General features: G+C 54.0%; 1 protein-coding gene across 1 annotated transcript; it reads left to right on the top strand.

The window, feature by feature from the left end:
• ACVR1C (activin A receptor type 1C) lies at positions 1-26,015 on the top strand. Its single transcript, XM_064435376.1, has 9 exons — positions 1-118; positions 7,551-7,781; positions 17,199-17,432; positions 18,891-19,121; positions 19,421-19,588; positions 20,315-20,471; positions 20,729-20,853; positions 20,964-21,094; positions 22,208-26,015. Exons 1-9 carry the CDS (start codon positions 46-48, stop codon positions 22,331-22,333), a joined length of 1,476 nt encoding a protein of 491 aa, XP_064291446.1. The 5' UTR covers positions 1-45; the 3' UTR covers positions 22,334-26,015.

Genomic DNA, 26,015 nt, shown 5'->3' with positions numbered 1-26,015 from the left:
GCACCGGCACCGGCCCGGGAGCGGCACCGGCACCGGCCCGGGGCCATGCGGGGCGCGCCCGGCTCCGCGCTGCGGGCGGCGCTGCCGCTGCTGGGCATCGCCGTGTCCCTCTGCGCAGGTACGGCGGCACCGGGAGCGGCTCCGGGAACACCGGGAGAGGCTCCGGGAGCGGCACCGGGAACACCGGGAGCGGCACCGGGAGCGGCTCCGGGAGCGGCTCCGGGAGCGGCTCCGGGCGCACCGGGAGCGGCACCGGGAACACCGGGAGAGGCTCCGGGAGCGGCTCCGGGAGCGGCACCGGGGGCACCGGGAGCGGCTCCGGGAGCGGCTCCGGGAGCCGGGCGGGTCGGGGCGCTGCGCTGGAGCCCCGCTGCCCCATCCCGGCCGTGCGGCCGTCGGCGTTGGGGGTTCGGGCTCTCGGTGCCGCTGATCACGGCCGCGCATACCGAGAGCTGGGTCAGCGGGGACTCACCGAGCGGAGTCCCTGATCCCCGGGGCTTCCCCCGGCATCCCGGGCGGGCCCGCCCGGGGCTCCGGCAGATCCTCGGGCGAGCGGCACCGGAGCTCCGGCAGGGCCCGTCCCGGTGCCCTGCGCTGCCCGTGCCCACCGGGAGCCCGGTCCTGCCGCGCGGGTGCCTCTGTCAGGGGCGGGCGCTGGGAGATGCTCCTGCCCTCAATGGTTCCTTCGCAGCCCAAACCCGCGCTCCCCAGAGCGCTCTGCAGACCAGCGGTGGGCAAGGCAGCGCAACACAGAGCATTTTACAGTTTCTGTTAGGTTTAGTGGATTTTCCCTTTCTCTCCGTGCTTTCACCAGAGCGGTTTCCTTGTGGGGTGCTCGTTAGGACTTTGCAGAGAGGGGAGGTCGCACCCAGGTGCGGGGAAGGACCGTGTCCTTCCTGCTGCTCACAGAATCCCTGCTTTTGGATCGGCCAGGGAGGAGAACAGAGCCCAGCTGTGGCTGTCAAGTGCTTCTGTGTAGTGCTGCACATCTGGTAACCTCTGGTACCTCGCAGGGTGTAAAACCCGCTCTGTAAGAGCTCTTCTCCTTTCCCGGGAGCTCTGCTGTGTTGGGAGTGCCCGGGACAGGCAGCCCGGCGTGCCCGGGGTAAACCCGAGCATCGCACGCCGGGGCTGTCACCAGCTCCCTCCGGAGAGCTCCAGAGCGCTGCGGGGTCGCGCTGGCTCTGCGGGTTTGTGGCCAAAGCCGTGCTTTGCTCCCCGCAGGGGCAGTGCGGGGTCCTGCTCTGCTCCCTGTGCCAGAGCCCGGCTCAGGCCGGGGGTGCACAGAGCAGACAGGCAGATGTGGCAATAGAGGGGACGGGCAGCGTGACTGTCTGGGTGGAAAATTCCTTGTCAGGCCGCTCAGATGTGACTTCAGGAGCTTCCAGTGCTGGGGACTCTCTTGTGCAAGCAGCTCCAGCCCCGCAGTGGATCATGCTGTCAGCCCGGGTTATCTCACTGCCTCCCCGCGGAGTTTGCACCCTCAGCCCCTCACGGGCTGGGACCAGCACGTTCTTCTTCACTCTGTGCATGAGCTGCACGGCACGAAACCCCTGCTCTCAGCACTCTGCTGTGCCACTCCTGCCCCACAGAGCACAACCTTCCCAAGCACGCCTCGCCTGTTCAAACCTAAAAATGTCCTTTGGCAGCTTATTCCACCAAAAGTAATTTCCCTGGGTGTTGTGGCTCTTTCCCTGCCCTGTTAATATTAATTTCAATGCCTGCACCCAGCTCCTGCCTGCTGGGTTTTGCCTTGGCTGCTGAACTTTTCCAGAATGGGGATTTTGAGCATCCAGTATCCTCCTTCCAAAATGATGATACTTGCAAATATTTATAAAATCATTCCCCAGATGTTTATTTAAGAAATCAAAACTCTGGAACTCTGTGATGTCTCTCATTCAAAGACATTTTCTCCTCAATTCTAGAACAAATACTTTTCCTTACTTTTCTACAATTTTCTAGTTTTTGTCCTGTTTGGTATCAGACCTTCTAACAGTATATTTATAGAGCAAGCTTTCCCTCCAACTATTTTCTTTCAGAGCCCTCTCCAGAGGGGGAACTTCTTCATATTTTTCATAATAGTCCAAAAAAGCAGGTTTGTATTTTTTCAGACCTATCATTGCTCAAAATTCCGGTTTTGCCTTCTGAAGAAATGTGTTACAAGAGACTGAAGTTGTCACTTGCATGGCTGGGGCTGGATCTGTCCCTGCTGTGCTGAGGGACACCCCGGCCCCGCTGGCCCTGCAGGGGCTGGAGGGGAGGATGGGGGCACTCGGGGGGCTCGGGGCTCTGTGCTGGGAGCTGCTGCCTCTGTCCTCGCCGTGGCAGCTGCTGAGAGTCCCCAGGCACGGGCGGGGTGGGCTGTGCCTGCTGGGTGCACCTGTGCTCTGCCCCAGCCTGTGGCACTGGCACAGGAGAACAGGAGAGGAGAGCTTAGCTTAGCTTAGTTTAGCTTCCTCCTGCTCCATGAAAATGTGCCCAGAGCTTTTGAGTACGTGTGAGTGGTGAGTACCCGACCCCATTCATCTTCTAGGTGTGATCTGTGATTTCATGGAACCTTCACGCCTCCCCAGAACTGCCTTGGACGTGACAGCTGAGTTTCTCAGTGCCCGACCCCCTTGCTGTCTGTGCTGGAGCTCTTCCTTCTTCTCCTGTGCCTTTCTGGGGTGGGTGACACATCTGAGCCCCGTGCTCCCATGGGGGGAGTGTGCTGGTCCCTGCCCGGGCACAGCTGAGGCTGTTTGTTCTGTGAGGTCACCGTGCTCTGGCCGTGCTGGAGCCCCCATCCCCGCGGGACCTGACAGCCTGTGGGTGTGGCAGTGACCTCAGCAGGGATGGAGGAACAGTTGGGCCTCAGAGGGCCTTTCCTATCCAAACAACTCCCATTCCGTGGTGGGACTGTTGTGCAGGGCTCTGAAGTCAGCCCTCCCGGAGCTCTCAGCCAGCCGGGGGCACAGCCCGGCCCTGGCTGCTGCTCCCTGTGGCAGCAGAGCTCCTGTGCCGTGGCAGCCCCCAGCAATTGTGCAGCTGGGGAGCAAGGGGCTGTGCCAGACCCACGGCACCTTTACTGGCACCTGCTCTGCTTCCTGTCCTGGCTCTGTCACCAGCAGGGGCTGGACAATGGGAAACAGCCAGTCTGTCGTGTCTAGGATCTCCGATGAGCCCCTTTGTCCCACAGTGAAACTTTTGTCAGCTGGGACCCTTCTGAGCCCAGTCGGGCCCAGGTACGTGTCCTGGAGCTCTGGATGTCCTCTGGGTGTCCTCTGGGTGTCCTCTGGTGTCCTCTGGTGTCCTCTGGTGTCCTCTGTCCTCACCTCCTGTGGGGAGGAAGCATCCCTGCCCCAGGATGGAGGTGGCCAGGGCAGCTGTGTCCTGGCACTGGGGTCTGTGCCTGAGCAGGGGATCCAGGCCGTGTGGACAGCCCAGTCATGGGAGCCCCAGTCTGTTATGTGGAAATAAAATGAAAATGTACCTAGAAGGGCACAATAGACAATGACCATAAAAAATGATCAAAGATGGAAATGTTCTGGGTACTCAGCATTTTGTCCTATCAGGCCACTTAGATCTTTGTTTTCCAGTTTAATTTTGAAATGCTCTGCTGCTGGCTATGGTGAGTAGTGATGGATTATGACTTAGTGGGAGATTAGTGCCCTGTTAATCTGTGTAGTAGAAAGTCTGTGCTGAGATGTAGAACCTTCTGTGGTTTGTAAGAGAGGGCAGGTCTGGGCTTTGCTCCCCCAGAGATTTTAGTTTAAAAACTCTGTTAAAAAGCAGAGTTTTAGTTTTCTGTTAGCCCCGTGGTACGTGGGCTTGTGTTAAGTGTTCAATTCCTTCCATTTAACTTTAGAAGTTGCGCTGCCTACCAAAGTGTTTAAATTATTCATTGTCTTCATGAAGCTGGTGTTTGAACTCCTGTTCTTCCATCCCCATTCCCACACTTGCTCCTCAGCTCTCCCGTGGCTCGTGTGCTTGAGGCTGACCCTTGCTGGCCGAGGGGTGGAAGCACACAAACCCATCTCCTGAGTTTGCTGGGAGTCAGGTGCTGGCTCTGCTCCCCCTGCTCCTAAGCTCATTGCATGTCTGCCTGTCCTCTGTGTTTCCTGGCAGTGGCACTGAGAACTAAAAGGCAGGAAATGTCACTTTTTAGGGAAGTCAGGCAGATTATTCTTTTCTCTGAAGACCAAGTCATCCTGCCCTTGATGCATGGTGGGGCTCACCAAGAATCGGGTGTGTGATCCCAGCTCCTGCTGCAATGACAGCAGGAAAAATGTCCTTGAAAGCCATGTATGAGTTAAAAAAGCCAAACCCAGGAAACCTCTGCTCCTGGGGTGTCTGTACCCAAAATCTGCTCTCCTTGAGTGCCCCTCGGGCAGCTCGTGCCTTCTGTTGCTGTGGGGCCCTGTCAGTGCCAGTGCCCTGGGAGGGGTCCCTCTGTCCCTCGGCCTGTCTGTGACTGCTGTCCCTGCAGAGGAGCCTGTGGGGTCCCTGTCCTGCCCTGTCCTGGGGGCACAGCCCAGGTCCCAGTGGGACGGGTGACGGGCCCTGGGAGGGTCAGGGCACATTTGGGCAGGCTGCTGCAGAGCTCGTGCTCAGGGAGCTGGCACTGCTGGTGGCAGCTCTGGATGCCTGGCGTGCTCTCTGCAGCCATGGTGTGTTTCAGTTGTTCACTTTCTCCTGATTTCCCAACCAGAGAATGGAATGCTTTAAGGGAATTGTTGTGCTAGAGTAAATAAAGAGTCCTGTTCATTACCAGATTATAGAGTGCCTTATTTGGAAAGTTTGGGAGCACATTTTCTGCCTGCCTCTTTGATCCTTTAACTCTTTGATGGTCACCTTATTCCATTCCTTGGTCTCCAGGGTGGTGTGAGTCCTGACTTTTGCCCTGAGACAGAGCATCCCCAATGGCATTGCCAGGACTGTCCTCAGGAATGGCTGTGGGGAGGGAGGAAACATTTCTTGCTGCACAGAGGATTTCAGTCAATAGTTGCAAATTCTTCCTCCTCTCTCGTGCTCTGTGGGAGGGAAGCAGCTCAAAGGTGGTGCTGGCTTGGACAGTGAGAGGGGGAGCTCCCATCCTGTGCTGCCACCCCTCTGGCCTGCAGGCTGAGGGGAATGCCTTGCTGGCTCCTCTGGGATGGCAGCGGGGGCGAATTAGAGCAGGAATGATCCAGATGTGTAGTGTGAAACTTGGGATGCATCGCCAGGGGTTGTGGATGGAGCTGACCTGGACAGCTCTCTCCAGTGGAAGGAGCTGATGTGGGTAACCAGAGCAGCACTGGGGCGTTCCTGGTGGGGCAGAACAGACAAAGCACGAGCCCTGGTGGGTGCTCTGTCCCTGAGGATGTCAGCAGGGCTGGGGACACGGGCTCCTTGGGCAGGAGTGGTTGCACAGGGTCTGTGAGGAGCATGGGAGGCACAGCGGGGCTGTGACACTGGCTTGTCACCCCTGCTCAGTGGGGTGGCACTGGGAAACCCCTGGATCTTCCCAAGGGAATGTTCACAAGGGCCCAGGCTCCTCCCCTGATTCCACAAGAGCTGAGGCAGCTGAAGTAGCACAGGTGCAAGAAACCTGTGTTTTAATGGTCGTATTCAATCCTCTTTCTGCTCTGTTAGCAAAGGGTTCTGGATGGACACAAATGCTCTTGAGAGCAGGGTCAGGGATTTGTACCTGGTTTGTGATTTCTGTCCATTTTTCTGCATGAGAAGTCAGCCAGCAGCACAGCAGGTATCTGAGGAACCCGAGGCTTCTGCTTCTGTAGAATTATGTTTAAAAGCGGTCTCTGAAACTCTTCTGTGAGGAAAGTGTCCTGCCTTGCCCACAACTCCAGCTCTGATCTTGTCTGAGCAGCTTCAGCTGCAGTTTTCCATGTTCCCCGAGGTGAGGGCAGGATTTGGTGGTGCAGAGCCCTTTGCTTGTGGCAGTGGCTCTCTCAGCGTGGTCAGGGTGAGGGTACAGAGCTCCCCAGCCACCCTCAACTCACCCCATGTTGGAGGGGCTCAGAGGGGCCCCTGGGGCTGCTCGGGATGTGCAGGGGCAGTTTTGGTCCCAAGTAATCTGCAAGTACAGAGCATGGTCAAACCTGTCAGTTATCCACTGCAGATGACGTAATAAAGATAATTTTCCGTTTTATTTTTAGGCTGTGAGAAAGGGAGAAAAACACCATAATGACGTGTCTAAAGCCCTGAAGACCCTTGCAACAATCTTAGACTCATTTCCTCAATAATGCTTTTATTTTGCAGTTTTGGTGATGATGTGTCTGTTTTCCTCCTGCTAGATCTCTAATTTATTTGGGTGTGATGAGTCCTTCTCCTGGCAGCAGTTCTAGGCAATGTCTTTAAGGGGAGATTTGGCTGCTGTGCTGTGTGTGATGGATGTGCCTGCTCCTGTGCTGAGGAGCAGCTCGTGGCACAGCCCCCCAGCACAGACACCGTGCCAGGGAAGTTTGTCGTGGGCCCGAGCTGAAGATGATGAACACTCCCAGCTGTCATTTCAGAAGAGCGGCACGGGATGGGGATTGTTGTGAGGCAAGCAAAGAGTGACACAGAAACAGAAATCAGATTTGTGCTGACGCCTGTCAGGAGTTCTCTGCTCCTCCGGGGACTCTGGGATTGCAGAATCATGGAATTGTTTACGCTGGAAAACCCCTCCAAGATCTTTGAGCCCAGCTGTGCCCCCAGCACTGGCAAGCCCACCACTAACCCATGTTTTTTACTTTTCAACTCTGTCTTATCCTTAGATAAAATAAAACCCCTCTCCCCACAATTCCAAAAGAAACAGAAAGATTTATGGCTGAAATTATTGTCCCGAGTAGAGCAGGGCTCAGTCTTGCAGAGTTGGAGCTGGCCCAGAAAGGGTAGCCTGGACAAGGTGCCTCATCTCAGGAGGAGTCTGTCACTGTGTCCGTGTGTGGGTGACCTGGCTCGGGCTGTCACCACCAGCTCTGTGCTGGGTGCTGTGTGTGGGTGACCTGGCTCGGGCTGTCACCAGCCAGCTCTGTGCTGGGTGCTGTGTGTGTGTGACCTGGCTCGGGCTGTCACCAGCCAGCTCTGTGCTGGGTGCTGTGTGTGTGTGACCTGGCTCGGGGCTGTCACCAGCCAGCTCTGTGCTGGGTGCTGTGTGTGTGTGACCTGGCTCGGGGCTGTCACCAGCCAGCTCTGTGCTGGGTGCTGTGTGTGTGTGACCTGGCTCGGGCTGTCACCACCAGCCCTGGGGTGGCTGCTGTGGGCAGGTGACAGGACAGGCAAGGGGTGCCGTGGTTTTGGGAGCCACCCTGCAGGGGAACTGCTTTTTGGGGTGGCCAGTCTTCACCACAAAAGACAGATGGCATCTATAAAATCCCCTGGGACCGAGATTTAGACATTGTCAGGTGTGGATGCTGGGGACCCGTGCTGCTGGGGTGTCCTGGCACCGGCTCCCCGCTGCAGCCCAGCGCCCCATTGCCAGCTCCGGCCGTGCAGAGCTCGCAGGGGTGCCCCTGGCCTGCCAGCCTGCACGGTGTGCAGGGCTGGGCGTGCCAGGCCTTGTCCCACGGCTGTGCCCCGCTTTGCAGGCCTGCAGTGCGTGTGCCAGCTGTGCGAGCACACCAACTTCACCTGCCAGACGGAGGGCGCCTGCTGGGCCTCGGTGATGCTGACCAACGGGCGCGAGGAGGTGGTCAAGTCCTGCGTGTCCCTGCCCGAGCTCCACGCCCAGGTCTTCTGCCACAGCTCCAAGAACATCACCAAGACCGAGTGCTGCTACACCGACTTCTGCAACAACATCACGCTGCGCCTGCCGCTCGGTGAGTGCCGGAGCGCGGGGCAGCCTGTCCAGGGGCTTGGGCTGGCTGGGCACGCTGAGGGCCTGTCCTGGCCTCTTCCAGATGGAAAAAGGCAAACTGCAGCCTGTCCAGGGGCTTGGGCTGGCTGGGCACGCTGAGGGCCTGTCCTGGCCTCTTCCAGATGGAAAAAGGCAAACTGCAGCCTGTCCAGGGGCTTGGGCTGGCTGGGCACGCTGAGGGCCTGTCCTGGCCTCTTCCAGATGGAAAAAGGCAAACTGCAGCCTGTCCAGGGGCTCAGGCTGGCTGGGCACGCTGAGAGCTGTATTCCAGCCTCTTCCAGAGAGAAAAAGGCAAACTGCAGCCTGTCCAGGGGCTTGGGCTGGGCACGCTGAGAGCCTGTCCTGGCCTCTTCCAGATGGAAAAAGGCAAAGTGCAGCCTGTCCAGGGGCTCGGGCTGGCTGGGCACGCTGAGAGCCTGTCCTGGCCTCTTCCAGATGGAAAAAGGCAAAGTGCAGCCTGTCCAGGGGCTCGGGCTGGCTGGGCACGCTGAGAGCCTGTCCTGGCCTCTTCCAGATGGAAAAAGGCAAAGTGCAGCCTGTCCAGGGGCTCGGGCTGGCTGGGCATGCTGAGAGCTGTATTCCAGCCTCTTTCAGCAGCAAAAGGCAAACTGCAGCCTGTGCACGGGCTTGGGCTGGCTGGGCACGCTGAGAGCTGTATCCCAGCCTCTTCCAGAGAGAAAAAGGCAAAGTGCAGCCTGTCCAGGGGCTTGGGCTGGCTGGGCACGCTGCAGGCTGTATCCCAGCCTCTTCCAGAGAGCAAAAGGCAAAGTGCAGCTCTGCCTGCAGGAGAGGGAAGTTCTTGCCTTTCCAAGGGTATCCCCACGGCTGCCCTCGATGCCCTACGGGCACAGGTTTTCTTGGGGCAGGGCAGTGGGGGACCCCAAGGCAGTGCAGGGACCCCTTTGGCCGAGGCAGGTTCAGCAGTCTGAGCTGGGGTGGCCGTGGGGGACGTGAGCAGCCTGTGAGGCAGCTGGTCTGCGGTGTCACCCCGGTGCCACCGAGTCCTGCTCAGCAGGGAGGGGAGGCTGTGAGGTTCCTGGTCCTAACGAGAGGCAGGAAAAAGGCTGGCACTCCCAGGAGCGCTGTGTCACCCAGCTGGTGCAGTGTGTGAGTCTGCCAGGCTCAAATTGTGTAACAAAGTTGATTTGGTGCTTTCTAAAAAGAAATATTTATACTATTTTTAGCACAATTTTAGTTTTGTTTTTTTTTTCTTTCCAAGATTTGGAAAGAAAAGCCAAATTTTGTGTTAATTCCAGGCTTTTTTTAAAAAAAGGTGTAAAATACACTATTTTATGAGATAATACCTTTTTATATACTTACAGTAATGAGATATGTTGCAGGTAAGAAAGATGCAAATTAACATACAATTAAAAATTATAGCTTGAATTTAAGAAGCTATCATGTAGCTCTTAATGGAATTGGAAAGGCTGTTGCTGGGCAGACCATGGGGGAGCTGCTGTGGGAGCCTTGGGCACTGTCACCTCCTGGTGAACCCTGGTACCAGCCTCACCTGTGCTGTGGGGCAGGAATCAGGATTATTTAATTGGTGCTGAGGATAATTTGTGTGATGCTTGTATCCCCACAGATGACTGGGGATACAAGCATCATCAAGTCACCCTAGGACATTGTTTTTCTTTCAGCTGACCACAGAAGGGACACACTAATTGTGGTTGTGCTCTAGAAATAAAGTGCCATGGTGGTTTCTCCAAGCTGGGAAGAAAGCTGCTATTTCTAGAGGAGCAGCAGAGGCACATCTGCTATTCCAGCACTTGAGCTGGGACTTGCAAAATCTCTGGTTTCATATTTCAGTTCCCAAAAAAAAGGACTGAATTCCTGCCCCGAGCCCTTTGCTCTAAAGGTTCAGGGGGACTGGTGTCAGTGGGAATTGTAGCAGTGCAATGAGGTTTCTGTGCTGGCCTTGCCCCACAGCCCTTCCTCACAGGGCTCACGCTGCCAGGAAGGGGCGTGGGGACAGCTCGGGGGCCAGCCCCTTGTCCCAGACATCTGACAAGGGGCACCTGGGACAGACACCTGCGTAGGGACGGTCTGTTGTGCCTTGTCTCTATCACCTATCATCCATCCATCTATCTATCTATCTATCATCTATCTATCTATCTATCTATCCATCCATATCCATCAATCATCCATCTATCTATCTAATCTATCTATCTATCCATATCCATCAATCATCCATCAATCATCTATCTATCTATCTATCTATCTATCTATCTATCTATCTATCCATATCCATCAATCATTCATCAATCATCCATCAATCTATCTATCTGTCTATCATCTAACTATATCTATCTATCTATCCATATCCATCAATCATCCATCAATCATCTATCTATCATCTATCTATCTATATCTATCTATCTGTCTATCTATCTATCCATCTGTCATCTATCTATCTATCTATCTATCTATCTATCTCTATCTATCAATCATCTATCTATCTATCCATCTATCATCTATATCTATCTATCTATCTATCTATCTATCTATCTATCTATCTATCTATCTATCTTCTATCTATCTATCATTATAACTATCTCTGTCTCTCTATTTCTGTCTATTTCTATGTCTATCTCTATTTTCTATATAAATCTCCTTATATATGTATCTACCTTTGTGTGTGTTGTATATATATATTTTTTACCTTTGTGTATATATATATATATATATATATTTCTTTATGTATATATATATATATATGTCTGCCCACTTACCTGCTGACCCGTCCATCTCCATTAAGCAGACTCTAGTTTAAAAGTGGAGCATGTGGCCATGAGAAGCTTGCCTTTAGGCAGGAGTGACTCTCCAGCAGGAGAAACCCTGGGAAGGTCCAGCAGGGTGGCCAGCCCTGCCGGGGAGGCAGGACCTCAGCGTCCTTCTGGGACACAAACCCAGCCTCAGCTCCTGTCCGCGGAGCTGGCCTGCCCCAGCTCAAAGGCTGGATGGGGCTGGGAGCAGCCTGCACTGATGGGAAGTGTCCCTGCCCACGGCAGAGCTTGGCAACAGCTGAGTCTCAGCTTCCTCCCAACCCAAACCGCTGTGGGATCCTGTGACTGTAATTAGCAAAGGTCTGTGTTGTAGAGGAGTTCCTGAGAGCAGCAGAGGATCTCTGAGGGCAGAGGGCAGTGTGTGCTTGGTGCTTGAATTGCCCTGGCAGAGCTGCAGGTGGCAATGCCTGCCCTGGCAGCACAGGGCTTGGGCTGGGGCCTTGGGTGACAGGAGATGACGTTTCCCTTGGGTTTTTTTTCTTTCCTTGGTTTCTTTTTTTACAATGTCTGAAAATCTTTAAGGATGGATTAAACCTGGATCTCTGCTTTTACATCCTGCTTCTTGTGGGCAGGGATTTCATTGTGGCATATTGCATTAGCAGGTGAAAATGTTGGAGTGCAGGATGAGTTTGCAGTAACTGGTTTTTTTCTGTGTCACCCTGGATTCCTTTCCAGGTTTTTGCTGGTTTAACTGGGGTGCTTTCTGCTCCAGCAGGTGACTTGAGATGTGCTTCTCCTGTCACAGCAGGGCTGCAGAAAACCCCTTGAGGAGCCTCCCCATGATAAATCACCCCTTGTACATCCCTCATTCTTGTTCTCTCTGCAGAGCTCACCATCGTGCCCTCAGCATGGAACAGGCTGCCTGCAGTAGTTGCTAATCAGACCTTGATTTTTCCAGCTGTAGATTTGTGTCTCACAGGATTTTTGGGCCATATTTGAGATCTGGGAGGCAGAGTTTGTGATCTCTGCCTCCCCCACAATGGTGAGTGGAGTCTATATTCATGGTGGAAGCTGGAGAAAATTTTAGACTCTAGCCCAAACTATTTTTTTAAGTAGTTTTAAGTATTCTGTAGAGCTGGCTAGAGCCTCCCCATTAATAGCACGCAATAGATTTTCTTACTACATTGGAAAGAATATGTAATTTTGCCCACTGAGTAGCCTGGGAACACACACAGTTCGGGGCTTTTGGAAGCCTTGCAGTGGAAGCTTTACAGTGTCAGAAGCAAATGCTGTGTGTGAGAGTGTCTTTTCCATCAGAGGGAAAAAATAATTTATTTCTTTTGCTGCCTGCAAGTACTATTTTGTTTACAGAAGCTGGACCATAAGTGCAGCGCGTTGTGAAACTGCTGAGCACTGCCAGAGGTGCTGCTTTGGGGCACACATGGCAGCGTCCCAGCCCCACTCCTGTTAGTCAGGCAGTGAACAGAGCTTTGGGTGCTGCTGTGCTGTATTGCACAGCAGTGCAGGGGTGCAGGAGTGCAGTTATTGCACAGCACTGTAGGTGTGCTGTATTGCACAGCAGTGCAGGAGTGCTGTATTGCACAGCAGTGCAGGGGTGCAGGAGTGCTGTGTTGCACAGCAGTGCAGGAGTGCAGTTATTGCACAGCAGTGCAGGGGTGCTGTATTGCACAGCAGTGCAGGTGTGCTGTGTTGCACAGCAGTGCAGGAGTGCAGTTATTGCACAGCAGTGCAGGGGTGCTGTATTGCACAGCAGTGCAGGTGTGCTGCATTGCACAGCAGTGCTGGTGTGCTGCATTGCACAGCAGTGCAGGGGTGCTGTATTGCACAGCAGTGCAGGTGTGCTGTATTGCACAGCAGTGCAGGGGTGCTGTATTGCACAGCAGTGCAGGGGTGCAGGGGTGCTGTATTGCACAGCAGTGCAGGTGTGCTGCATTGCACAGCAGTGCAGGTGTGCTGCATTGCACAGCAGTGCAGGGGTGCTGTATTGCACAGCAGTGCAGGTGTGCTGTGTTGCACAGCAGTGCAGGTGTGCTGTATTGCACAGCAGTGCAGGGGTGCTGTATTGCACAGCAGTGCAGGGGTGCTGTGTTGCACAGCAGTGCAGGTGTGCTGCATTGCACAGCAGTGCAGGTGTGCTGTATTGCACAGCAGTGCAGGAGTGCAGTTATTGCACAGCAGTGCAGGTGTGCTGTGTTGCACAGCAGTGCAGGAGTGCTGTATTGCACAGCAGTGCAGGTGTGCTGTGTTGCACAGCAGTGCAGGAGTGCTGTATTGCACAGCAGTGCAGGGGTGCTGTATTGCACAGCAGTGCAGGGGTGCTGTGTTGCACAGCAGTGCAGGAGTGCTGTATTGCACAGCAGTGCAGGGGTGCTGTGTTGCACAGCAGTGCAGGAGTGCAGTTATTGCACAGCAGTGCAGGGGTGCTGTATTGCACAGCAGTGCAGGGGTGCTGTATTGCACAGCAGTGCAGGTGTGGTGCGTTGCACAGTAGTGCAGGTGTGCTGCATTGCACAGCAGTGCAGGGGTGCTGCGTTGCACAGCAGTGGAGGAGTGCAGTTATTGCACAGCAGTGCAGGAGTGCAGTTATTGCACAGCAGTGCAGGGGTGCTGCATTGCACAGCAGTGCAGGGGTGCTGCATTGCACAGCAGTGCAGGAGTGCTGTATTGCACAGCAGTGCAGGGGTGCTGTGTTGCACAGCAGTGCAGGAGTGCAGTTATTGCACAGCAGTGCAGGGGTGCTGTGTTGCACAGCAGTGCAGGAGTGCAGTTATTGCACAGCAGTGCAGGGGTGCAGTTATTGCACAGCAGTGCAGGGGTGCTGCATTGCACAGCAGTGCAGGGGTGCTGCATTGCACAGTGCAGGCGTGCTGCTGCTGGCCGTGCAGCACCCTCAGCTGCTGCTGGAGCTCTGGCCGTGCTGCCAGGGCAGGGAATGCAGGTCAGTGCTGGAGCAGGGATCTCCACTGAGCCTGGGCCAGTCTGGGAGCGTGCCCTGCCCAGGCCCTTCCCAGCAGAGCACTTCTCGCTGCTCAAACCTCCTGATGGTTTTCCTCGTTACTGTTTTTGTTACTGCGGTGGCCCAAGAACAAGAAACTTCGATTTTGTTCGTGTCATGTTGTTTTTCAGCAGCTGGTGGGAAGAAATGACGTGGTGTGGTCGGCGTCTCCCGCGGGGAGGAATGAACCTCATTCCCACCCGGAATGAGGCTGCAAGCCCTGCGGGGAGGAGGCTGCTTGCATGGCACAGGGGAAGTGCTGAACAGCCCGGGGACAGCTCATGCCCTGTGCTCTGTACCCGCTGTGAGCCTGTCCCCTGGCTGGCACAGAGCCAGTCCTGTCCTGCAGTGTCCCCTGCACAGAGCCAGTCCTGTCCTGCAGTGTCCCCTGCACAGAGCCAGTCCTGTCCTGCAGTGTCCATGTCCCCTGCACAGTCTGGGCTGGCAGGGTGGTTCAGTGAGGTGCCAGAGCTCCTGGGGTAGGGGATCTCTGTGCTGTACTCCCTCCCTGTTTCACGGAAACCTCAGCCCGGTGGAAACAGAATGAAAAGTGTTTAGGAGATCCTGGGATGTCAGTTAACAAGCAGCAGTTCCAAGGAGGAATCCTGCTCATAAATCCTCTTACAAACCCTCTGGGTCACCCTGGAGCAGCCTCTTGAAGTCATCAAAGGAAAAACCTGTGAACAAAATGTACCAGCTTTGTGTTCAGGAGGGCTGGAGTTGTGCTGGTGAACAGACATGTGGTATTGACTGCAGGAAGGGAGCCGTGGGTGCTGAGCCTGTTTGCTGCTGCCTTTGAGACCCCACATCACTTTGGTCACTCTCAAACTCCAGGTTATGGTGTGCTCGAGGACCAGCTTCTCCCTGAAGGGAAGGACTGACCTGGCATGGGGTGAAGTTTGTGATTCTTACATCTTCTGCAGCCCTGAGATCTTGTTTGTACTCATGGTTCTGAGTGTTGAGGTTTCTTTTACGGGTCGTATTCCTGGTTTGTTTTATTTGGGGGGAAAGTGCTGGTTTATTTTTATTTTAAACTTATTTCACATTTTGGGGACATGAAAAGAATCATGTTGGTGTTCCTGTGCAAGTGAATCCCTTAGCAGTGCCTTTCTAGAGCTTCTTGATATAGAGCTCCTTGGGTGGTGGTCAGAATGCTGGCCTGAGACCAAGCTCCCTGCTCAGAAGGCGCGTGGGGGAAAGGCTCTGCACTTGCAGACACGAGGGTCTGTTCTGTCTGCTCTGTCTCCTGGCCAGGACAACGGTGGGGAAGCATCGAGTGGAGGAAAGGAGACTCAGGGTGCCCTCATCGCTGTGCACAGCTCCTGAAAGGTGCCTGTGCTCAGCTGGGGCTGGGCTCTGTCTCCAGGCAGCACAGATAGAACCAGAGCACACAGCCTCAACCGCACCAAGGGAAATACAGGCCGGATATTAGGAAAAAATTTCTTACAGAAATGGTGATAAAATTGTGGAATGGCTGCCCGGGGAGGTGATGGAGTCATCATCCTTGGATGTGTTTAAAAAACGCCTGGATGTGGCACTGGGTGCCAGGGTTTAGTTGAGGTGTTGGGGCTGGGTTGGACTTGATGATCTTTAAGGTCTCTTCCAACCTGGTGATTCTGTAATTCTGTGAATTCTGTGATTGTGTGATTCTCTGTGAATCTATGATTCTGTGTGATTCTGTGTGAATCTGATATTGTGTGATTCTGTGATCCTGTGTGAATTTGTGATTGTGTGATTCTGTGTGAATCTGTGGTTCTGTGTGATTCTGTGATCCTGTGTGAATCTGTGTGATTCTGTGAATCTGTGTGTTTCTATGAACCTGTGAATCTGTGACGGCGTGATCCTGTGTGACGGCTGCTGTGGTCAGCCGTGCAGCCAGCCAGTCCCTGTAGCCCAGTGTCACTACTGTCTCCCTGTGTGTCCCTGTGAGCCCGGTGTCACGGCTCTCTCTGTGTCCCTGTACCCCTCTGTCATGGCGCTCTCGTGTCCCTGTAACCCCCTGTCACAGCTCTCTCCGTGTCCCTGTGACCCCAGTGTCACAGCTCTCTCTGTGTCCCTGTACCCTCCTGTCATGTCTCTCTCTGTGTCCCTGTCACCCTAGTATCACGGCTCTCTCGTGTCCCTGTACCCCAGTGTCACGGCTCTCTCCCGTGTCCCTGTCCCCACTGTCACACCTCTCCGTGTCACCCCGCTGTCACGGCTCTGTGTGTGTGTGTCCCTGTCCCCGCTGTCACGGCTCTGTGTGTGTGTGTCCCTGTTCCCGCTGTCACACCTCTCCGTGCCCCTATCCCCGCTGTCACAGCTCTCCGTGTCCCTGTAGCCCACTGTCACACCTCTCCGTGCCCCTGTCCCCGCTGTCACAGCTCTCTGTGTCCCTGTCCCCACTGTCACACCTCTCCGTGTCACCCCGCTGTCACGGCTCTGTGTGTGTGTGTCCCTGTCCCCGCTGTCACGGCTCTCCGTGCCCCTGTCCCCGCTGTCACACCTCTCTGTGTCACCCCGCTGTCACGGCTCTCCGTGCCCCTATCCCCGCTGTCACACCTCTCCGTGCCCCTGTCCCCACTGTCACGGCTCTCTGTGCCCCTATCCCCGCTGTCACACCTCTCCGTGCCCCTGTCCCCGCTGTCACGGCTCTCCGTGCCCCTATCCCCGCTGTCACACCTCTCCGTGCCCCTGTCCCCGCTGTCACGGCTCTCCGTGCCCCTATCCCCGCTGTCACACCTCTCCGTGCCCCTATCCCCGCTGTCACGGCTCTCTGTGCCCCTATCCCCGCTGTCACGGCTCTCCGTGCCCCTGTCCCCGCTGTCACGGCTCTCTGTGTCACCCCGCTGTCACACCTCTCCGTGCCCCTGTCCCCACTGTCACACCTCTCCGTGCCCCTATCCCCGCTGTCACAGCTCTCTGTGTCACCCCGCTGTCACGGCTCTCTGTGTCACCCCGCTGTCACAGCTCTCCGTGCCCCTGTCCCCGCTGTCACGGCTCTCCGTGCCCCTATCCCCGCTGTCACACCTCTCCGTGCCCCTATCCCCGCTGTCACGGCTCTCCGTGCCCCTATCCCCGCTGTCACACCTCTCCGTGCCCCTGTCCCCACTGTCACGGCTCTCTGTGCCCCTATCCCCGCTGTCACACCTCTCCGTGCCCCTGTCCCCGCTGTCACGGCTCTCCGTGCCCCTATCCCCGCTGTCACACCTCTCCGTGCCCCTATCCCCGCTGTCACGGCTCTCTGTGCCCCTATCCCCGCTGTCACACCTCTCCGTGCCCCTATCCCCGCTGTCACGGCTCTCTGTGCCCCTATCCCCGCTGTCACGGCTCTCCGTGCCCCTGTCCCCGCTGTCACGGCTCTCTGTGTCACCCCGCTGTCACACCTCTCCGTGCCCCTGTCCCCACTGTCACACCTCTCCGTGCCCCTATCCCCGCTGTCACAGCTCTCTGTGTCACCCCGCTGTCACGGCTCTCTGTGTCACCCCGCTGTCACGGCTCTCCGTGCCCCTATCCCCGCTGTCACGGCTCTCTGTGTCACCCCGCTGTCACGGCTCTCCGTGCCCCTGTCCCCACTGTCACACCTCTCTGTGTCACCCCGCTGTCACACCTCTCTGTGACCCTGTCCCCGCTGTCACGGCTCTCCGTGTCCCCGCAGCGGCGGCAGCAGCAGCGGCGGCGGCGGGCGGGCGCGCGGCGCTGGCGGCGGCGGTGGCGGTGCCGCTGGCGGCCGTGGCGCTGCTGCTGGCCGCGCTGCTGGCCCGCTCGGCCCGGGCCCGCCGCCGCAGGCCGCCCAGCGTGGAGGAGCCGCCGTGCGAGCCCGGCCTGGCGGGCCCCGGCAAGACGCTGCGGGACCTCATCCACGACATGACCACCTCGGGCTCCGGCTCCGGTAGGTGCGGGCTCTGCGCCGCTGGCTCGGCCCGCGGGGCTTCGGGTGCTCCTCCTCTGCCAAAGCACAGAAATCCAGCTCCCTGTTGGAAGGGGGGCCCTACAAAAGGGAATCAGAAATCAGATGCAGGTGTGAAACACAGCGCTGCAGGCCGATGCAGCATGGCAGATAATGGAAGGTGCTGAGCTCACCTGAGCGGCTCAGGAAGCTGCTTCCGAATTGTTTTTTGTGTTTCAGAGCACAATAGTGTTCCCCCAAATTCTTGTTTTGAGCAGAACATTCATCTTTTTAGCATTTCCCCCATTTCGGTTATCTTGCCTACTGTGACGCCTCCATTGCTATTGAGAACTTGTTAAACCAAAGAAACCTAAAAATGAGGTGGGAATTCACAAATTCCTGCTCATTTGACCAGTGACACGTCTGAGATGTACAGCCCAACCTTTCCTAACTAGAGCTTTTATTGGAAAATATGCAAACTATGCTTGCTTTTATTTGTAAGTGAAAAACGTGCAAATGGTGCCTAATTTAATTTACTTCCATGAGCTGCATACCTCTGAGGATTAAGTTGTTGTTCTTCCTTAATGCCTTTTCACGGCTCTACTGAGCAGACTTTGGCTTTATTTATGCTGAAGTTGTTAACTGTTCCCAGCCATCCCTGAGCCAGAAACAGGGCTGGACTTGAGCAGAGCCAGAGCCCCATGCACTGGGATGATTTGCTCTGATTTCAGACAAAATCAAGGTTGCAGTTATTAAAGAAAGAAAGGAAAGAAAGGAAAGAAAGGAAAGAAAGGAAGAAAGGAAGAAAGGAAGAAAGGAAGAAAGGAAGAAAGGAAGAAAGGAAGAAAGAAAGAAAGAAAGAAAGAAAGAAAGAAAGAAAGAAAGAAAGAAAGAAAGAAAGAAAGAGGAATAATTCCTTGTTTTAAGTACCCAACAAAGACAGAATCCAATCAAACTAGGTGGGGTTTGTGGCTGGCAAAGCACAGTGGAACTGCTATAATAATAATTATTATTTCCTTCTATTAAATTATAATAATAACCCAGTTCGATAATAATTATTAATCGTTAATTGTTAATTGTTAATAATTATTATTAATTATTAAGTATTAAGTATTAATTATTATAACAGTGAATTTCTTTTAATTGTAATAATTTATATTTATTTTCAAAAATAGCAGCCAGAGTAAAACAACTGACTGCAGGACAGCTGCAGACTGTATCAAACCAAACGGAGTAGTTCAGGCCAAATTTTTACTGTGGTTTTAAAAAGTTTTTTCTATGTACAGACACTGAGAAGTAACATCAAAGAGTCTGACTGGAGGAGATATTGGGTGGGAGAGGATTTTCCCCTGGCAGTGTGGGGAAGCAAAGCCATGAGTGCAGCTCGCTGGGAGAGGGCGGTGCTGGGGTTTGAAGGCCAGCTGAGCCATTTCACAGGCACCTGCCTCTCTTCTTCTCCAGGTCTGCCTCTGCTGGTCCAGAGAACCATCGCCAGGACGATTGTGCTGCAGGAAATCGTGGGGAAAGGGCGGTTTGGCGAGGTCTGGCACGGGAAGTGGTGCGGGGAGGACGTGGCTGTGAAAATCTTCTCCTCCAGGGACGAGCGGTCGTGGTTCCGCGAGGCGGAGATTTACCAGACCGTCATGCTGAGGCACGAGAACATCCTGGGCTTCATCGCTGCTGACAACAAGGGTGAGCGCTGCCCCGGCTGCCCTCCTGCACGGCTCCCCCAGCCACGTGGCCTCTGCTTCTGTGCGCTGGCCCGGCCGGGCTGGGCTGTGGCTGGGCTCAGAGGGCCTGGAGTGCTTCCCAAAGGATAGCAAAGGCACTCGCTGGGTGCTGAGTGTGTGTCCCAGCACAGCTTTCACTGCCCTCCACCTGAAACACGGCCCCCCTCCTGGGACACAGCTGGCACACCTCCTTGCTTGCATCCCAAAAGGGGAAGGCTTTCCCTAGCTACCATTTTTAACACTCCTGCTTCCTCTGGCTAGATAACGGGACGTGGACTCAGCTGTGGCTTGTCTCCGAGTACCACGAGCAGGGCTCGCTGTTCGACTACCTGAACAGGGGCACGGTGACCGTGGAGGGCATGGTCAGGCTGGCCCTGTCCGTGGCCAGCGGCCTGGCCCACCTCCACATGGAGATCGTTGGCACGCAAGGCAAGAGCTTCCCTCGCGCTTTCCCTTCGAGTATTCAGTGCTCTCAAAGTCGTTTGTGGGTGACGTGTGTGGTGTTGTGAAGTGTGCTCCGAACTGCTGACACCAGGGGGAACAGTGTGAGTGAGAGTGGTGCAGGGCAGACAGGGAAGAGGGACATTCCCTTCCCTCTTCCACTGTCTGCACTTCATCCATGCCTCTAAAGAGAATTCTACAGGGGCAGCTCTGTTAAAAGGGAGTGAGCACTACTGAAGGAAAAATTAGGAAAAATTTCTTCATGGGAAGATTTGTCCAGCCCTGGCACAAGTTGCCCTGGGCAGTGGGGAGTAAAAAGCTGTGTGGATGTGGCACCTGGGGACATTGGTTACTGGTGGCCTTGTCAGTGCTGAGGAGTGGTGGGACTCGGTGGTCTTGGAGGGTTTTTCCAACCCAATCACTGAATGCAGTGATTCAGTAATTTTCTAAATGAATTTGCATGGTGAACTTCCAGTTTCTCTTTTTGTGTTTTATTTCTGAAAAAAAAAGCCCTTAAAGTTTAAAATGCCCTTAAAGTTTTCTTTTGAAGTTAAGAACATTTAGCAGAGCTTTGCTTTGTTCAAAATAGGCTTGGATATTTCTGTAAGGTGCAGAAACGAAAGTGAATAAAACTGTTTCTACATCCTTGCTCCTGATATTAAAGCCCACGCTGTTGTTGTCAAAACTGGGGGCGGTTTCTCTTGCTGTGAACAGGGAAGCCAGCGATCGCACACCGGGACCTGAAATCCAAGAACATCCTGGTGAAGAGGAACGAGACCTGCGCCATCGCCGACCTGGGGCTGGCGGTGAAGCACGACTCGGTGCTGAACACCATCGACATCCCCCAGAACCCGCGCGTGGGCACCAGGAGGTGGGCCAGCTCCCGGGGGTGGCCCCTGGCAGCCCTGTCCCCATCGGCCGTGTCCCCTGTGCCCTGGCAGCGGGCAGGGATGGCTGCACACCCTGCTGTGGGATGGAGCTCTCTGTGGGGCGTGGTGTCACCCTGGTCACCCCCGTGCTCTGGGCTGGGCACAGCTGCCAGCACCACCAGGGTCACGGGGCACGTGGCAGCACAGCTGTGGCTTTTGTAGGAGCTGCCCCAGCAAACTGAGCCTGTGTGCCCCAAAGGTACATGGCCCCCGAGATCCTGGACGATGCGATGAACACGAACATCTTCGAGTCCTTCAAGCGCGCAGACATCTACTCCCTGGGGCTGGTGTACTGGGAGATAGCCCGGAGGTGCCCCATTGGAGGTGAGCTTTGGCCTCTTCACCCAGTCCCACATGGGTTTGGGATGGAAGGGACATTAAATCCCTTCTCATTCCACCCCTGCCATGGGCACCTATGCAGTAATCTTCCCCAGGAGTCACTGAGGAATACCAGTTGCCTTACTACGACCTTGTGCCTTCTGATCCTTCGATAGAAGATATGAGAAGGGTTGTCTGTGAACAGAAGCTCAGACCAAGTATTCCAAACCAGTGGCAAAGCTGTGAGGTAAAAGCAATTTTCTAGTTTATTCTAGGTTTATTTTGTAAGGGTTTTTTTTCTAGTTTTATTTTGTTATTTATATTTTCAAGTTTAAATTAAGACAGAACTTTTCAGTGAGAGATAGGGCACTCAATGCCCAGCTTCTCCTGAATTGAGAAGCTTCAGATGTCTAGCTGTCCTTCAGATCAATACAGAAAGAACTCTCTGCACCAAGTGCTCGATGTCTTAATTGATGCTGCTGCTCTTGTGTCACCGTTTCAGAGCACTGCACTTTATCTCCCTGCATTAAAACCAGAAAGCAGAGGGTGGTGATTGTGTCTCTGGCTGTTGTCTGTTCCCCTGCAGACCCTATCTGTACCCTGGTCCCATTTCTATCCCCCAGCCCCTGTCTGTACCCCGGTCCTGTTCCTATCCCCCACACCCCACAAAACTGTTTGTACCCAGTCCTGTTTCTGCTCCCACATGCCCTGCCTCTGTCCCCAGCCCCTGTCTGTACCCAGTGCCATTTCCATCCCCCAGCCCCTGTCTATGCCCACTCCCCTCTCTGTGCCCAGCCTGTGTGCCCAGCCTGTCTGTGCCCAGCCTGTCTGTGCCCAGCCTGTGTGCCCAGCCTGTGTGTGCCCAGCCTGTCTGTGCCCAGCCCCTGTGTGTGCCCAGCCTGTGTGTGCCCAGGCTGTGTGCCTAGCCTGTCTGTGCCCAGCCCCTGTGTGTGCCCAGCCCGTGTGTGCCCAGCCCCTGTGTGTGCCCAGCCCCTGTGTGTGCCCAGCCTGTCTGTGCCCAGCCCCTGTGTGTGCCCAGCCCCTGTGTGCCCAGGCTGTCTGTGCCCAGCCTGTCTGTGCCCAGCCTGTGTGCCCAGCCCCTCTCTGTGCCCAGCCTGTCTGTCCCCAGCCTGTGTCCCCAGCCTGTGTGCCCAGCCCCTGTGTGCCCAGCCCCTGTGTGCCCAGCCTGTCTGTGCCCAGGCTGTGTGTGTCCAGCCTGTCTGTCCCCAGCCCCTGTGTGCCCAGGCTGTCTGTGCCCAGGCTGTGTGTGTCCAGCCTGTCTGTCCCCAGCCCCTGTGTGCCCAGGCTGTCTGTGCCCAGGCTGTGTGCCCGGGCTGTGTGCAGGCTCCGTGTCGTGCAGGCGCTGCGGGTTTTGGGCCGGCTGATGCGGGAGTGCTGGCGCGCCAGCGGTGCCGCGCGTCTCACGGCGCTGCGCGTCAAGAAGACGATCTCGCAGCTCTGCGTGCCCGAGGACTGCAAGGCCTGACAGCCCGCGGGACGAGAGGCGTCCCGCTGTCCGTCCCTCCACCTGTGACAGTATTTTTGTTTCTGGTCTACCTCAGAGGACGCGGTTCGGCTGCGGTGCCCGAGGCAGAGCGCCGAGCTCCGGTCCGGCCGTGGGACCAGGCAGCTCGGCACTCCCAGCCCGGGCTCGGCACAGCAAGTCCGTGACTTGCTCTGGCTTTTTTCGGTAAATCAGACACCGGTGAATGGCACAAAGGAGCTTAAAGCATCATGACAGTGTAAAAATACCTTTTGCTGTTGTGCTTTTCATCCTTGTCAGACCCCAAACGTCCTGGAAGTGTCTGGTGTTGGTTAAAGCCTGTTTGTGAGGCAAACCTCATGCTCTGTCCTCAAACCGAGTAAAAGACCAAATTAACCCAGCTTTTTACCTTTTAAAAAAAATTTATTTCAGGGATCTGAAAAGGGGTTGTCAGTAAATGCATTTTGAATGACTATGTTTCTAATGAACCAAGCAACTAGAAAATACAGAAATTCCACTAAGTGTGCACTCTGTGAGCAAAACCGAGTCAGTTCCCTATTAACATTTATTTTTATTGTCTCAATTTCACATGCAATATCATGGTTAAAATTTGAGTTGTTTTACTCTGTCTTTGGTTCATTGAACAGATCAATGAAGGGACAACTTTTCCTTTTAACAATTATTAGGAAAAAGAATAGAGGCAACAATTTTCTGTTGGATGTGAAGGGATGGAACAAGAAAAATTCTACCTAAACTGAGAAAATATTTATTTTTATTAACGTTTTCCAATCACTGGCAGCATTTTTTAGTGCCTTTTGATGTATGAGGGGGAAGCTTTAACAAAAGCCAATGCAGCGTGTTCAGAGGTTTCCTACAGAATTCTGTAAGAGCACCAGGCTGGTGGTGAATATTTACATTTCTGACCAGGTCTCCATAATGTCACAAGCCAGCAACGTGAGTTGTTGTGTTAAAATTCAACAGTGTTCTGGCATTTTGTGAATTTTGGCCCACTCCGTGGCCCTCACATTTGAATATCGTGTTGGAGTATTTTTAATAGGCAAAATTATAAATTTCGTAGTCTTATGGTTCTTTACACATTTCTAAATCCAGCCGGCCCATGGGAATTAATCCCGAAGAGGTTTCCAGAACAGCAAAGCCTTGCAGAAATGTGATGTGGCCCCGCAGCTCCGTGGCAGGAGCGTTTGGGGCAAATCTCCTCCCTGGAGCTGTTGTGGGGAGGAGCGTGCTAAACGTTCACTGAATGCAGCGGTCAGCGGTGCCATCCGCGCTGCGGGCTCAGCTGCTGTGCTCATCCCCAGCTTGCTCTGGGTGCCTGCTGGCTGCCCTGGGTGGGCTTTGGGCAGTTTGCTGCTTGCAGAGCTCATCCTGCAGGGCTCGGAGCGCTGCTGCAGGGCAGCTTCTCACACAGAGCCAGGGCTGGCCTGGGCACCCGCGGCAGCTGGACGGGGCTTGGAGCAGCCTGGTCTAGTGGAAGGTGTCCCCGGCCAAGGCAGGGAGGGGAAACGAGATGAGCTTTCAGGTCTCTGCCGACCCAAACCATTCTGGGGTTCCGTGATTCAGTTCTTGTGTGCTTCAACGGCATGAACTCCCCGTGGAGCTCAGTGGTGTGGCTTTGTAGGCTGTTTGAGGGGTGGTCTTGGCAGCTGCATGATCCACAGCCTGGTGCTGACTTGGCTGTCAAAAACGTTTGCACAGCTAAGATCCAGCACCTGTTCTTGTGGTATGTACAAGAACATACTTATCTTAAAAAGGAAGAATCAAAGCTTTATTTTTTAAAGTAGGAAAAGAGTTTCAGTTTTCAGTCCCCCTCTGGAGTCTCTGAAAGTTGTTGACCAGCCCGGTAATTTGAACAAGACTCTGTTGGTGCCTGGCTGGGAAGTGTGGGTGGAGGATGCTCAGGCACAGCTACTCCTCACACAGCTCACAGCTCCAGCCCCAGAAGTGCTTTAACCTTTTCCCTGGACATATCTCTTGGCATCAGACATTATGGTCTGTTTGCCCTGGCTTTTCACCCAACTCAGTATTTTTGCTCTGGTTTTCTTTTCTCTTTTGTTGTTGAGAGATGCATGTACAATTTGATGAATTGGAGTTGAGCATAACTGAGCCAAGGGGCTGATGTTGTTGTATTGAGCTCTGAAATGTTTGTAAACTCTACACTCCTTCAGAAAAGCTCCAAAGAACCCTTGTTTTAGTGGCCTTTCCCCTCCATGTGGGTTTGTCCTGTTCTAATTTAAGTACAGAGGTTATGGCAAGACACTTCTGTGCAGTTTAGGGAGGCTTAGGTTTCCTCAGAGGTCACAGAGCTCCTGATAATTTTCACTGAAAGCAAAAGTTCTTAAGCTCATGAAAATTTTCAAGGTCAAGGATGCTCAAAACCTGTTACCACATTCAGCTTCTCTTAATTGATGCTTCTAACTGGGGGAAATTACCAATATTTTATAATTTGCTTCTAATAACAATCTAAAGTTTAATCTAGGGATTATGCACTGAAAGGGAAAGTTAATTAATGTTTTCTGTAACACCTAATTTTTTTTTGTTACTTGAACTGCTGCCCTCACACACTCCTTTAGAAATTGTCTGTAATCTCCTCTGCACTTCCCTACTTTTATAATTTGCACTTAATCAAGCTCATTCCCTCACGTGACACTATGAAGAGTCCTACAATATTTTAGTAATTGCTGTGTCACTTCTTTGCTTGGTACTAGATTCAGGAATGACAAATGAATGAGTTTGGAAGTATGCCCAGTCCCTGCTGGGGGTCTGGGCTTTGGCAGGGCAAGCTCCTCCCAGCCCCGGAGCTCCTGTGCCAGGGTGGGCTCCAGGCGGCCCTGGCTCACGGGAGGGAGCAGTTTGGGCTTTGCCTGGGGCAGTGTCACAGGACAGGGCCGGGTGGCACTGGGGGTCACAGGTGGGCACACTCTGGTCACCTCCTGAGGGTGCAGGGGGGACAGGCACAGCTCTGTGTGCTGGTGAAGGGTGCGGCTCAAAGCCCCTGCTGTGGGTCACTGGGGTCTGTGACACTTGGGGTGTCCCTGGGGAGCCCCCAGCAGCACTGCAAACGTGTCCCCTCCCCTGCCTTGGCTGTCTCTGTGATTCCAGCGACCATCCCCACAGGCTGTGCGACCCCAGCCCCCCAAAGCCTTTGGGAAAGATGTCCACGCTCTGCTCGAAGGGGCAGAGCAATATTTATGAATGTGCAGGGAATAAGCATTGAGGTACAATATATTTCTACAGAATATAAGAAATGTGCAATAAATTGTAACTTACACTGAATGTATTTTTGGCATAAATGGACCAGATGTGTTTTGAATGTAGCTATGACATTGTGTCTAAGCCTGCTGTGATTCTCAGTCCCTAAGATAAACGTGTCATGTTTTGTCAATCTACAAACCACTTCCTCAGTTGTCTGTTTTTAAAAGAAGTGTGAGTATTTTATCTGGAACGCTGTAATATTTCTGGACTAAGTATAGCAGTGCAGTGCTAACTTCAACCCTCGTGTTGTGAAATATCTGATCTGTGTACACTGCAGAGTTATTTTTAAAACTATTGCTAAAGTTATTGCTTGATATTGCAGCTGCCTGGATGTAAATAATGGTTTAGCTGTTGTATTTTGTATGCGGATTTGGGGAAGATGTGTCAATTTTAATAAATTCAGCATACCTTG

This window comes from Passer domesticus, chromosome 10, assembly GCF_036417665.1.
Source record: "Passer domesticus isolate bPasDom1 chromosome 10, bPasDom1.hap1, whole genome shotgun sequence".
Lineage (NCBI taxonomy): Eukaryota > Metazoa > Chordata > Aves > Passeriformes > Passeridae > Passer > Passer domesticus.
Note: the sequence above shows the minus strand (reverse complement) of the source record. Positions and strands in the feature narration are given on the sequence as shown.